Below are 12,681 nucleotides of genomic sequence, written 5' to 3'. Positions count from 1 at the left end.
TTGAATTGCTCTCTACATGTCTGCAATGTAACCCTGAACAAGTTACTTAACCTCTATACTAGCGTTTCATGCTCTGTGCACAATCCTCTGTCATGTCGGACTCTCTGCAACTCCATGTACTGTAGCCCACCAGGCTCCTCTGTCCATGGGATTATCCTGGTAAGAATACTGGAGTGGGTTGCTGTTTCCTTCTCCAGGGATACCAGTGTTTCTTCATCTGTAAAATGAGGTTAATAATAACCTACCTCTCGGGTTGCTCTGAGTTTTTATGAATTAGGACATATATATACATCAATTCTTCAAGAAAATCAGAGATACCAAAGGAACATTTCATGCAAAGATGGGCTCGATAAAGGACAGAAATGGTATGGACCTAACAGAAGCAGAAGATATTAAGGAGAGATGGCAAGAATACACAGAAGAACTGTACAAAAAAGAGCTTCACGACCCAGATAATCACAATGGTGTGATCACTCACCTAGAGCCAGACATCCTGGAATGTGAAGTCAAGTGGGCCTTAGAAAGCATTACTACGAACAAAGCTAGTGGAGGTGATGGAATTCCAATTGAGCTATTCCAAATCCTGAAAGATGATGCTGTCAAAGTGCTGCACTCAATATGCCAGCAAATCTGGAAAACTCAGCAGTGGCCACAGGACTGGAAAAGGTCAGTGTTCATTCCAATCCCAAAGAATGCTCAAACTACCACACAATTGCACTCATCTCACACGCTAGCAAAGTAATGCTCAAAATTCTCCAAGCCAGGCTTCAGCAATATGTGAACCGTGAACTTCCTGATGTTCAAGCTGGTTTTAGAAAAGGCAGAGGAACCAGAGATCAAATTGCCAACATCCACTGCATCATAGAAAAAGCAAGAGAGTTCCAAAAAAGCATCTATTTCTGCTTTACTGACTATGCCAAAGCCTTTGACTGTGTGGATCACAAGGAACTGTGGAAAATTCTGAAGAGATGGGAATACCAGAGCACCTGACCTGCCTCTTGAGAAATCTGTATGCAGGTCAGGAAGCAACAGTTAGAACTGGACATGGAACAACAGACTGGTTCCAAATAGGAAAAGGAGTACGTCAAGGCTGTATATAGATAGTCACCCTGTTTATTTAACTTATATGCAGAGTACATCATGAGAAACACTGGGCTGGAAGAAACACAAGCTGGAATCAAGATTGCTGGGAAAAATATCAATAACCTCAGATATGCAGATGACACCACCCTTATGGCAGAAAGTGAAGAGGAACTCAAAAGCCTCTTGATGAAAGTGAAAGAGGACAGTGAAAAAGTTGGCTTAAAGCTCAACATTCACAAAACGAAGATCATGGCATCCGGTCCCATCACTTCATGGGAAATAGATGGGGAAACAGTGGAAACAGTGTCAGACTTTATTTTTTGGGGTGCCAAAATCGCTACAGATGGTGACTGCAGCCATGAAATTAAAAGACGCTTACTCCTTGGAAGGAAAGTTATGACCAACCTAGATAGCATATTCAAAAGCAAAGACATTACTATTACTTTGCCACCAAAGGTTCGTCTAGTCAAGGCTACGGTTTTTCCTGTGGTCATGTATGGATGTGAGAGTTGGACTGTGAAGAAGGCTGAGCACTGAAGAATTGATGCTTTTGAACTGTGGTGTTGGAGAAGACTCTTGAGAGTCCCTTGGACTGCAAGGAGATCCAACCAGTCCATTCTGAAGGAGATCAGCCCTGGGATTTCTTTGGAAGGAATGATGCTAAAGCTGAAACTCCAGTACTTTGGCCACCTGATGCGAAGAGTTGACTCACTGGAAAAGACTCTGATGCTGGGAGGGATTGGGGGCAGGAGGAGAAGGGGACGACAGAGGATGAGATGGCTGGATGGCATCACTGACTCGATGGACGTGAGTCTCAGTGAACTCCGGGAGTTGGTGATGGACAGGAAGGCCTGGCGTGCTGCGATTCATGGGGTCGTAAAGAGTCGGACACGACTGAGTGACTGATCTGATCTGATACGTCACCTTGTATTTTTACATGCAGTAAACATTCAATAAATGGTAGCTATTTCGATTACTATATGATATTATACAATCGTTTCTTTTAAAATCAGGGGAAAAAATAAAGGTTATTAAAAAAGAAAAATCTTGGGATGAGCCCACCACTCAGTGGTGCGCTAAGTTGCTTCAGTCGTGTCCAACTCTTTGTGACCCCATGGACCAGAGCTCACCAGGCTCCTCCATCCATGGGATTCTCTAGGCAAGAATACTGGAGTGGTTGCCAAGGGGTTTATTAATAATAACTAACTTCTCCAGTCAGAAAACCCTCTGACCTGTCTACTTTAAAATAAACTTTAAAAACAAATTCTTCAATAAAAACAAATACACCTGATCTTTGGTATCTCCCTTTTGATCCTTGAGAAGTTAATCCCTTAATTTTATCCCTCCCCTGACTGTAAGAGTGATGGCTGTGTCTCCTGCTAGCACCACCCCCGTCATGTACTCTTAGTCTTTTATTATGCCCACTTTGAATTCCCTGGCCAGTAGTCCTTAAACTCTTTCTTTTGGTTTACCTGCAACACCTTGCAATTTGCTTATTCTTTTTTCTTGGGAAATCAACATTTTCTGAAAGCTACTTTTACTCCTTTACAATAGGGTCTTTTAGTTTAAGGCCATAATTTCTGAAAGTAGCAATGCTTTTAGCTTAAGTTTCATAATACAGTATTATTTTCTTCCTTTTTGAGTTGAGATGAAATGAAATTAATTCTGTTTTGAAATTTAAGAATTTTTAAACACATCTTGAAGCTTCTGAAGGCTCTAAAAATTACCCCCCAAACCAAGACTGTATATCATTTTTTGGAACTGAATTTCATCAATTTCTGATTTCTAAATGATGGAACAGTAAAAAATATGTACAACAGAAAGTAAAAACAGGAAAAAATATGGTAATGTAAAACAGTCAAGGACTTTTAAAGTTAAAGTTGGTTTCATATCCTAGTCTGGTCACTTGCTAGCTCTATGACCTTGAGAGAGTTAATTGACCACTTTGATCCTTAGTTTTCTTATGAGTAAAATGACAAAAAGTAGTATCTAACTTCACTGGTTATTATGAGAAGTGGAAAAATATAACAGTGTTTGATTAATAGCATTCACTAAAAAGTTAGTTCATTTCCTCCCTATTTGTTTGCATATTATGAACTCAATACATTCATAGCATTTTTATCTCAATTGTATATATTCAATGATCAAAAATAAAAAATATTATTAATATATGGGGGCAGGAGACAGGTATGAAAATTTGTACCTTATTAAAGGTTGAAAAGATTGAGAAGCATTGTTTAAGGAGAAACAAACTCAGAAAAAAGTTTATTAATGATATTAAGAAAGATTATTAATAAAGAAAAGACTTTAGAAGATCCCACATGGTCACACTTTTTGTTCTGGCCAAAAGTGATTTTATACTATAAGCACCTGAGACAAATCCTCCACAAAATCTCAGTTAAAAAAACTTTATCATATTGATAGAATATAGACAATAAGCAGTGCCAGAAATAGATACACTGACACTTAAAAATGAGAGTACAGCAGTCAACAACTCTAAGCTGTTTCTAAACAGTAGAATATCACAAGTTTTCTAAAACGGAAGGAATGAGTTATGCCAAGTGGGAATATAAATAAGGTATCAACAAATTTGGTATCAACTCCAATACCTTGGCCACCTGATGCAAAGAGCCTACTCACCGGAAAAGACCCTGACACTGGGAAAAATTGAGGGCAGGAGGAGAAGGGGGTGACAGAGGATGAGATGACTGGATGGCACCATCAACTCAGTAGACATGAGTTTGAGTAAACTCTGGGAGACAGTGAAGGACAGGGAAGCCTGGCGTGCTGCAGTCCATGGGGTTGCAAAGTCAGACACAACTTAGCGACTGAACAACGTAGTGTTAGGCACTCAGTCGTGTCCGACTCTTTGCAATTCCACGGACGGTAGCCCCCCAGGCTCCTCTGTCCGTAGGATTCTCCAGGCAAGAATACTGGAGTGGGTTGCCATTTCCTTCTCCAGGGGAATCTTCCTGACCCAGGGATCAAACTCAGGTGGCAGATTCTTTCCTGCTCGTGCCACCAGGGAAGTCCTTAACAACAACATGGCACTTACTAAAACTTCTACTTAAAATTCTCTGACAGGGGCCATAAGGTTCTCAAACCGAAACTACTACTCAGCCTTTTACAAAAGAGGTTGGCTGCCCTCCAACCTTGAGGGTGGCAGGGCTGGCTCACTCACCTCCCCGACACACCCAGCACACAGCTTCCACATACTTGGTGTTACAGAAGAACGATTAAACTGAAGCGCATCGACAGACTTTAAAAACAGAGTTGGAGACTAACTATGTTATCAGAAGCATCAATTCCCAAAAGTTGAAAAGCAACATCAGGAGAAGTCAGAGTATATGTATACTCTGACTATACTTGACATTTAATACATGGTCTCTTTACCATTAAAAAAAATAATAATCAGAGAATCTCATTTATGACAGTCTTTTTTATTCATTATGTCCTCTAATCTTCCATTTTTCTTTCATCTAGTTGTTTCATTCCTCTGTTAATCATTAGGTAGAAATGTATAGAGCATAAACCATGCCTGGTAACACGTTGAGAACTGAGAGAGTAAAGATTTTTAAAACTGTCTTTGCCTGTAAAGAATATCTAATTTTAGTTTAAAAGACACATTTCCAAGAGAAGAAGCACTATTTAAATAATGCCAGCAAGTCAACAGGTGGGACAAGTCAGGTATCTGTTATCATCAACTAGTTTCAAATATTCACCAAAACACACACACACCGAGAAAAATTACTTTAAATGTTCCGCTATCATGAATCAAAGCATTTCTGAGAACAGGGAAAACAGTGCACTCCAGCAAAGCCGCTGCTGCTGGTGGGCGAGAAGGGGATGGTGGAGCATAAAAATTGTGTACAAATTCCCTAAGGCATTTTATTCTTCCAAAACAGCATAAGCAGTAAATCACCTTCTAGATAAATACAAACTGCCTCAAAGTGTTATAAAATGCTAAAACTTCTATCCTGAGACTGCAACATTTAAGTTCAAGATAGATAATAGTTGTACCAGAGGGAAATAAAAGTAAAAAAGTATTCAGCCTCAAAAAAGTAGTTGTGATGGAGAAAGCAAAGATGGGAGACCAGTCACTCTCTGAAAGTTCACTTAGCATTTATTTATAAATACACACTTATTTAGCATCTATGCCAGGCCTTGTGCTAAATTCTGGGGAAAAGAGTAGTGAGCAAGACATATACAGACCCTTGTTCTCCCTTAGTTAACATAAAGGAGAAATCCACCAGAGAAAGAACACACTCATCAATATGTTGAACCCAAGGACTTCCTGGGTGGCCCAGAGGTTAGGAGCCCAGCTGCCAATGCAGGGGACATGACCCTGGGCCTGGTACGATCACAGGTGCCATGGGGCAACTGAGCCCATGTGCCAGAGCCCATGCTCTGCGACAACAGAAGCCACAGCAATGAGTAGCCAGCTTGCTGCAAGCAGAGAAACCTGCTCGCCACAACTAGAGAAAGCCCGCATGCAGCAACCAAGATCTAGTGCAGCCAAAAAATAAACTAAAATTTTAAAAAAGTATATGGAACTAAACATCCCTGTTTATTTATAAAGCCACTCAGTAGTAATAAAAGTTAACAGCTGTTCTTTAAATAAGCAACTAAGTGACTACCATGGTCAACTGTAATGCCAATCACAGAAGCAGGTGAGTTCTTGAGACTTCACAACGCAGGTGCTTATACATAAACAAATAATTTTGATATAAGAAATAATTTAATAAAAAACTGTATGACTTTCTAAGGAAGTACTGAGGATGAAACAACTTTATTCTACTAGGGGACTAGAGTCAGGCAAGGTGTCACATCAATAACCTGAGTCTTAAAAAATTAAAAGGAGTTTGGCAGGCAAAGAATTTCAGATGAGGAGAAAACTACAGTAGGTAAAGTCACAGCTCAGGGTACAAACAGAGAATGGAAAATGGGGCTGGGTAACTCAGTTTATTTAGGGGTCAGTTCATGAAGACTCCTGTAGATCACAATGGTATATTTATACAATTTAAACAGTTACCACGGAAGTTTGTTGTTGTTTACTCGCTACGTCATGTCCGATTCTTTGCAACCCCATGAACTGTAGCCCACCAGGCTCCTCTGTCCGTGGGATTTTCCAGGCAAGAATACTGGAGTGGGCTGTCATTTCCTTCTCCAGGGATACAACTCACGTCTCCTGCATTGGTAGGCGGGTTCCTTCTTACCACTGAGCCACCGTGGAAACCCATGGAAAGTTTGGACCTTGGTAAATTAATAAAAAGGACCTTGGTAAAATAATTTAAAAAATTTATAGTCCTATAATTAGGCCTGAAGTATAGAAAAATAACTGATAGCAGTGTGACGTTTAAAACTATAAAGGATCAGAGCAAAAAGACCTGTTTTTAAAGGCTATTACAACAGGCCAGGGTAGAGATGATAAAAACCAATAGTGAGAAGAGAGAAAAAGGAATTACAGAATAAGTATCTTTATGGACTGAAGATATCTTGATGGAGGTAAAAGAGAAAGAATGATGATGGCATTATTCAAGGTAGGTGACAGACAAGAATTGCCATGTATGGAGAGGGGATGTAATGAACTACACTTCAGATAAGCTGAATCTTGTATTTTTATTTGTAGGATAAAATAAACTCCTTCCATTCCACAATAACAATTACTCATTCAACAGTTTATTTTTGAAGTGCTTACCATGTATCAGGTACCATTACAAATGCTGGAAATACAGCAAAGTCCCTGTCCATGCAGCTTACATTTTAGCCTCCTCTTATGATACAGTGACAGGAACACTATTCTACGGTAAAAGGAACAGCAACGAAATAGGGCAAGGCTGAAAATATGGGCATATAATAGACAATCCATATGGTTTCTTCAAAGTGAAGCTTCAAGGCAAATATTTTAAATTCAAATTGCAATTGAAAAACAAAAGTGGTCTTTTTTGGGTAATGAATAAGCAGCTGATAATTTTCATGTTTGATATGTTTTGATTTTCATGTATCAGTTTTGCTTGCACAGAAACATATGTGGCTAATTTTCTTAAAAGGGTGTGTGTGTGTGTGTTCAGTCTTATCTGACTCTTTGTGACCCCATGGACTATAGCCTGCCAGGCTCCTCTGTGCATGGAATTCTCCAGGTAAGAATACTGGGGTGGGTTGGCATTTCCTTCTCCAGGGGATCTTCCTGATCCAGGGCACCAAGGGGACCAAGGGACAGAAGCCATGTCTCCTAGTGGCTCCTGCATTGGCAGGCAGATTCTTTACCGTTGAGCCACCCAGGAAGCTAGCTACACCAGCCCAACAACACTAGGAGGAATGCTCTTTGGGAAAGTACTAAAATTAAAAGGCTACCACATCATACAAACTGAGCATGGTTCAAACTGCTTCAAAGATTGTTCATATTCTTCTCTAAAATCTAAAGTTTCCTTTCTACTTGTCCATGAGAAGCAGCTTTGCTAAAACAAAGTTGACTGTGACCTCTGATTATGAAATATTTAATTGTAAGATATTTTATTCAAAGTATTACACAGGTGTTTCTGCCTATATGTTAATCTTTTTAATCTCTCAAACAGGCTAGTGAACATGAATTCTTAATCCCCAAGCTTATCTGAGACAGAACTATATATGACTACAGATACACATTTCAAAAACTTTAAAATAAGTTGCATCCTTTTAAAAAATGATATGAAAAATGTCTTCAATTCCTTGACACTTTATTTTCTACTATTTTCAATGAGATGAGTGAATGCATCCCATACCTAAGTTTTCTGTTCTTTGTTACACCACCTTTTGTCACCTTCCCATCACTCTCAGGACCTCTGAGTTCCCCCAAGGTTACTACTACCAACTTTCTTATCTTTTACCTCATCACGGGTCACTGCCTGCACCAATGATTCCCTACAAAAGCAGAAAAGACCCTCAGGGGCCTTCTGAAAATCTGTGAGGACATTTTGGTTGTCACGATAAGGGATAGGAGGGCGGGTATTTGATGGATAGCAACTCTTGATCCTAGCAGTCCTAAAATGCATGAGACATCACTGGACAACGAACTGGATCCCTTAAGGTTTCAAAAGACTCCACTGGACACTGAGTAGGTGAAAAGCCTGCGTACGACCATCTTAGTCTAGGACTTTACTACATATAACATTTGTGTTAGTGAAGACTGAATTTTCCAGAAGTGCAGCTACCATGTAGATTGAGGAAAGATTCCATGGTTTAACCAAAACTTGTTCACAACTTGGGAGAAATTAGTTTGTTGATGACAATGGCACTTACGGTATTTGAACTGCCAGTGTAGTACATCTGAAATCAGCCTGCATTTTTGCCATCACACTCACAATGATTTCTGTGGCCTGGTGCAATATGCCAGCAACTGATCAGTACTTCACTGTGTCTTCTAATGTAATCATACTTGAGCACTTACATATTTAAATAGCAGACATGTCATTTTCTAATAAAATACTTATTGCACTTTATGCTTCAACTAGAGCAGTAGACTGCTTTTTAAAAATTATGTTTATGGGTATTTTTTATTGACTATAAATCTTTAGGATATTACAGGAGACTTTCATATTCATTATAAAAAGGAGACACTGGGCTAGAAAGGTTTAGAATCACTGGCCTACACATTAGCCTCCACGTGCCTGGACTACTGAAGATGTCTCCTGACTGACAGCTTAGATTCTCTACATGCCTTTTCCGAAGTATCTACAGATGTTAAAAAAAAAAAAAAAAAAATCACCATTATTATTTCTATCTCCAAAATACCACAGGGTTCCAATTGCCTTGCAAATCAGTCCAGGACTGAGATTTTTACAATTCTCCATAAAGAGATGAGCTCTACCCAACCTAATATCTTATCTGCTTTATATCACAGATAGAACACTCCATTCTGAAAGGCTTATTTCTGGGAACTATAATCAATATTTTGTAATAACCTATAAGGGGAAAGAATCTAATATATATATATATATCTATCTCAATCACTTTGCTATGTACCTGAAATGAGCACAACACTGTAAATCAACTACAATTTTCTTTTTAAAGTTGAATAATGAAAAAAAAGAAAGAAAGAAAGCCTTATTTCTAAGGAGTCAGCAAGTCACAGTAGAAAGAGTGTTAGGGGACTTCCCTGATGGTCCAGTGGCTAAGAGTTCACGCTCCCAATGTAGGGGGCCCTGGTTCAATGCCTGGTCAGGGAACTAGATCCCTCATGCCACAACTAAGAGTTTTTCGCAACTAAAACCCAGCACAACCAAATAAATAACAGAGAGCGTTAGGATTTAGAACCTAGGTCTGCCACTTATTAGGTGAAGTACCCTGGATGAGTTACCACTTTCTGAGTCTCTGTCTCCTCATTTAAGTGACAACTGAGAAGGACCTTGCTCACAGGGTTGCGGTGTGGCATGAATCAGACACAGCAAGAACTCAAAGAGTTTGCTACTTCAAACCTTTATCTGTTTTGTTCATTTACTCATTCCAAGGATGATACCTGGTAGGTATCCAGCAGTGGTCAAGAAATGTCTGTTGAATGAAAGCATATTGTTTTCTGAAACCTTTCCAGCCCATCTGACTCTGTTCCAGAAATTTATCAGTTAATCAGGTAAGAATAAGTTGCGTGTTCTTTCGTGCATGCTAAGCTGCTTCACTCTTTGCGACCCCATGGACTGTAGCCTGCCAGGCTCCTCTGTGCATGGGATTCTCCAGGCAAGAATACTGGAGTGGGTTGCCATGCACTCCTGCAGGGCATCTTCCCAACCTAAGGATCTAACTGGTCTCTAGCGTCCCCCACATCAGCAGATGGTTTCTTTACCACTAGCGCCACCTGGGAAGCCGCACAAATTGAGTGTTTACTAGAACAAAAGGGCTTCCCTCAGTTGGTAAAGAATCCTTCAGTTAGTAAAGAATCTGCCTGCAATGCAGGAGACCAGGGTTCAATTCCTGGGTCGGGAAGATCCTCTGGAGAAGGAAATGGCAACCCACTCCAGTATTCTTGCCTGGAGAATCCCATGGACAGAGGAGCCTAGCAGGCTACAGTCCATGGGATTGTAAGAGTCGGACACAACTTATCGACTAAAGCACCACCACAGAAGAAAATACCCAGGCTCTGCTCTTAAGAAACAAAAAAACTCTGGAAAATGACAGGGCAACATAAAAGACGTCACAAGACTGTGTATGACTAATCAACCAACAGTAAGGACATTAAGTGCAGTGTATCTAAGGGCAAGACACATTACTGTGGGTGGGATCAGGATGGAATGTGATGTGAATAAGAGATAAAAGAGCCAAGTTTCCAGATTTTTCTCCAATTAATCCATTCTTCTCACACATAGCCTGAGAGAACTTTACAGTAGCCCAAACCTGTCTCTCCCCTAAAGCTCATCAAAATGGTACTAATGTTCTCAGCATTCACCTACCTGTTTATGTGTTGCTTACCAGAAGCTTCCATGTCCTGGTACCCACCATAGGAGAAGAGCACAGATTAATAAAGTAGCCACTAACTACAGGTGGCAAGTGAGTACATGAAATGTGTCTAAACTGAAAGATCCTGAAAGTGTAAGTTTCACTGGATTTCAAAGACTTAGTACCAAAAAAAAAAAGTAAAACATCTCATTAATAATGTTTATTTGATTTCAGGTCAAGACATCACTGTGGACATACAGGATTAAATAAAAACACATTATTAAAATTAAATCCACCTACTTATTTTTCACTTTTTAATATGGCTACAAAAAATCCATATATAATGGGCTTCCCTTATAGCTCAGTTGGTAAAGAATCTGCCTGCAATGCAGGAGACCACACGGTTCGATTCCTAGGTCGGGAAGATGCCCTGGAGAAGGAAATGGCAACCCACTTCAGTATTCTTGCCTGGAAAATCCCATGGACAGAGGAGCCTGCTGGGCTACAGTCCATGGGGTCCCAAGAGTCGGACAAGACTTAGCGACTTAACTACTAGGGAAAATCTGAGAACACGTATGTGGTGGACTTCCCAGGTGGTCCAGAGGCTGAGAATCTGAGGTCCCAATGCCGGGGACACAGGTTCCAATCCCTGGTCAGGGGGACTAGACCCCACATTCCACAACTAAAGAGTTCACACGCTGCAACTAAAAACCCCGCGTGCCTCAACGTGCCACAACTAAGACCCGGACCAACCGAAACAAAAAGGAACAAAAACACATGTGGCTCGCAGTATGTTGATACTGGACAGTTTCTTTTCCCAGCTCTACAATTCAGCCTGAAGAGACCCCTTGCTATGAGCCCTGTGTCCCCTGAGCTACGACTTTGTAGGTACTACTGCTGGCGTCTGAAACACTTTTCCCTCCTCACCGAGTTTGCTGCTACTCAATCTTCAGATCTTAGCTTCACACCGAAGGTTACACCGCTCTCTCCAAGAAGCCTCCCCTGGCCTCTCACCCTCGAGCCCCGACAGACTGGCCTGGGGTCTCCACCTAGGATGCGAGCATCCATCCCACAGCTCGTCACACAGCAACTGCTCGCCTGGTGCTGGTCCGTCTCCCCGAGAAGAGGGGAAGCTCCTTGAGGGACCAGAGAGTCTCCCAACACGCCGACTCGTCGACGCGGGGCACAGAGCAGCACGAACGCTGAATGAACGAGGGGTGGGTCAGAATGGATGAACAGCCGGGACGACCCCGGTTCGGGGGTAAAGGGGCGCAGAGGGGCGCGGGCAGGGCCTGCGGGGCTCCAGGGGGCGCCAGCGGGCGTGCCCGGGCAGCTCGGAGCGGCAGAACGGCGGCAGCTCCGGTTAAGACTCACCAGCCCGCGGTCGAGGTCGGCGTCCGACGGCTGGGCGGGGGGCTGCAAGGACCCGGAATAGCGCAGGCCATCGCCGGCGGGCGCGACGCCGACCCCGGCAGCCATGGCGGCGCGGCTCGGGACCCTCGGAGCGCCGCGGTGCCTACGGGGCGGCCGCAGGGACAAACTAGTGAGGCCGGGACGCGCTCGCGGGTTTCACCTACGCCACGCCCGCCTCGCTGGTGGAGGCCGCGGCCCCAGGGTATCTCGTTCGCACCCAGCTTGTGCCATCAAGTCGTTTGTTTCCCATTTGCAGACCTCCGGGGACAAAGCCCGAGGAGCTTCCTCCCCGCATCCTTACAATCTGATGTTAGATCTGGTGTTGAGCCACACGAGGAGACATCCTGAGATCTCAGTGCAGTGACTGAAGTTCCCCGAAAGTCCCTAAGACCCACCCATACCCGCTCCCCTACACACACACCTCAACTACTGATCATACTTCTGTTTAAAACCACAATTCTCCCATCCACGAGGGCAATCGAAGTGACCATCTGTTTATTCCACCCCTTCCCCCCGTAGGACTGGCTATATTTAAGGTGAAATTACAAAGAAACTTGTTTTATCTTCCACCCGACAAATGGTTTTGCGCTGACTTGGATATAGAGAGACCCACTTTGTTATTGTCCATCCTAAAGGAAATCAGTCCTGAGCGTTCATTGGAAGGACTGATGCTGAAGCTGAAACTCCAATACTTCGGCCACCTGATGCAAAGAGCTGACTCATTGGAAAAGACCCTGATGCTGGGAAAGATTGAAGGCATGAGGAAAAAGGGACGACAGA

The 12,681-nt window shown here is 42.3% G+C and overlaps 1 protein-coding gene across 5 annotated transcripts in view; it reads right to left on the bottom strand.

The window, feature by feature from the left end:
- Window positions 1–11,999, bottom strand: part of DNAJC15 (DnaJ heat shock protein family (Hsp40) member C15) — an 84,014-nt gene extending 72,015 nt beyond the window's left edge. For all 5 annotated transcript variants that reach the window (XM_086328849.1, XM_086328850.1, XM_086328852.1 and 2 more), the window contains exon 1: window positions 11,863–11,999. In XM_086328849.1, coding sequence (XP_086184975.1) covers window positions 11,863–11,967 — 105 coding nt within the window. In that variant the 5' untranslated portion in view covers window positions 11,968–11,999. The remainder of the gene's footprint in view (window positions 1–11,862) is intronic.
- Between the last annotated feature and the right edge of the window lie 682 nt (window positions 12,000–12,681).

The sequence above is a fragment of the Bos grunniens genome, chromosome 12, assembly GCF_055505025.1.
Source record: "Bos grunniens cultivar Pamir isolate PY7600 chromosome 12, Bosgru_T2T1.0, whole genome shotgun sequence".
Taxonomy (NCBI): domain Eukaryota; kingdom Metazoa; phylum Chordata; class Mammalia; order Artiodactyla; family Bovidae; genus Bos; species Bos grunniens.
Note: the sequence above shows the minus strand (reverse complement) of the source record. Positions and strands in the feature narration are given on the sequence as shown.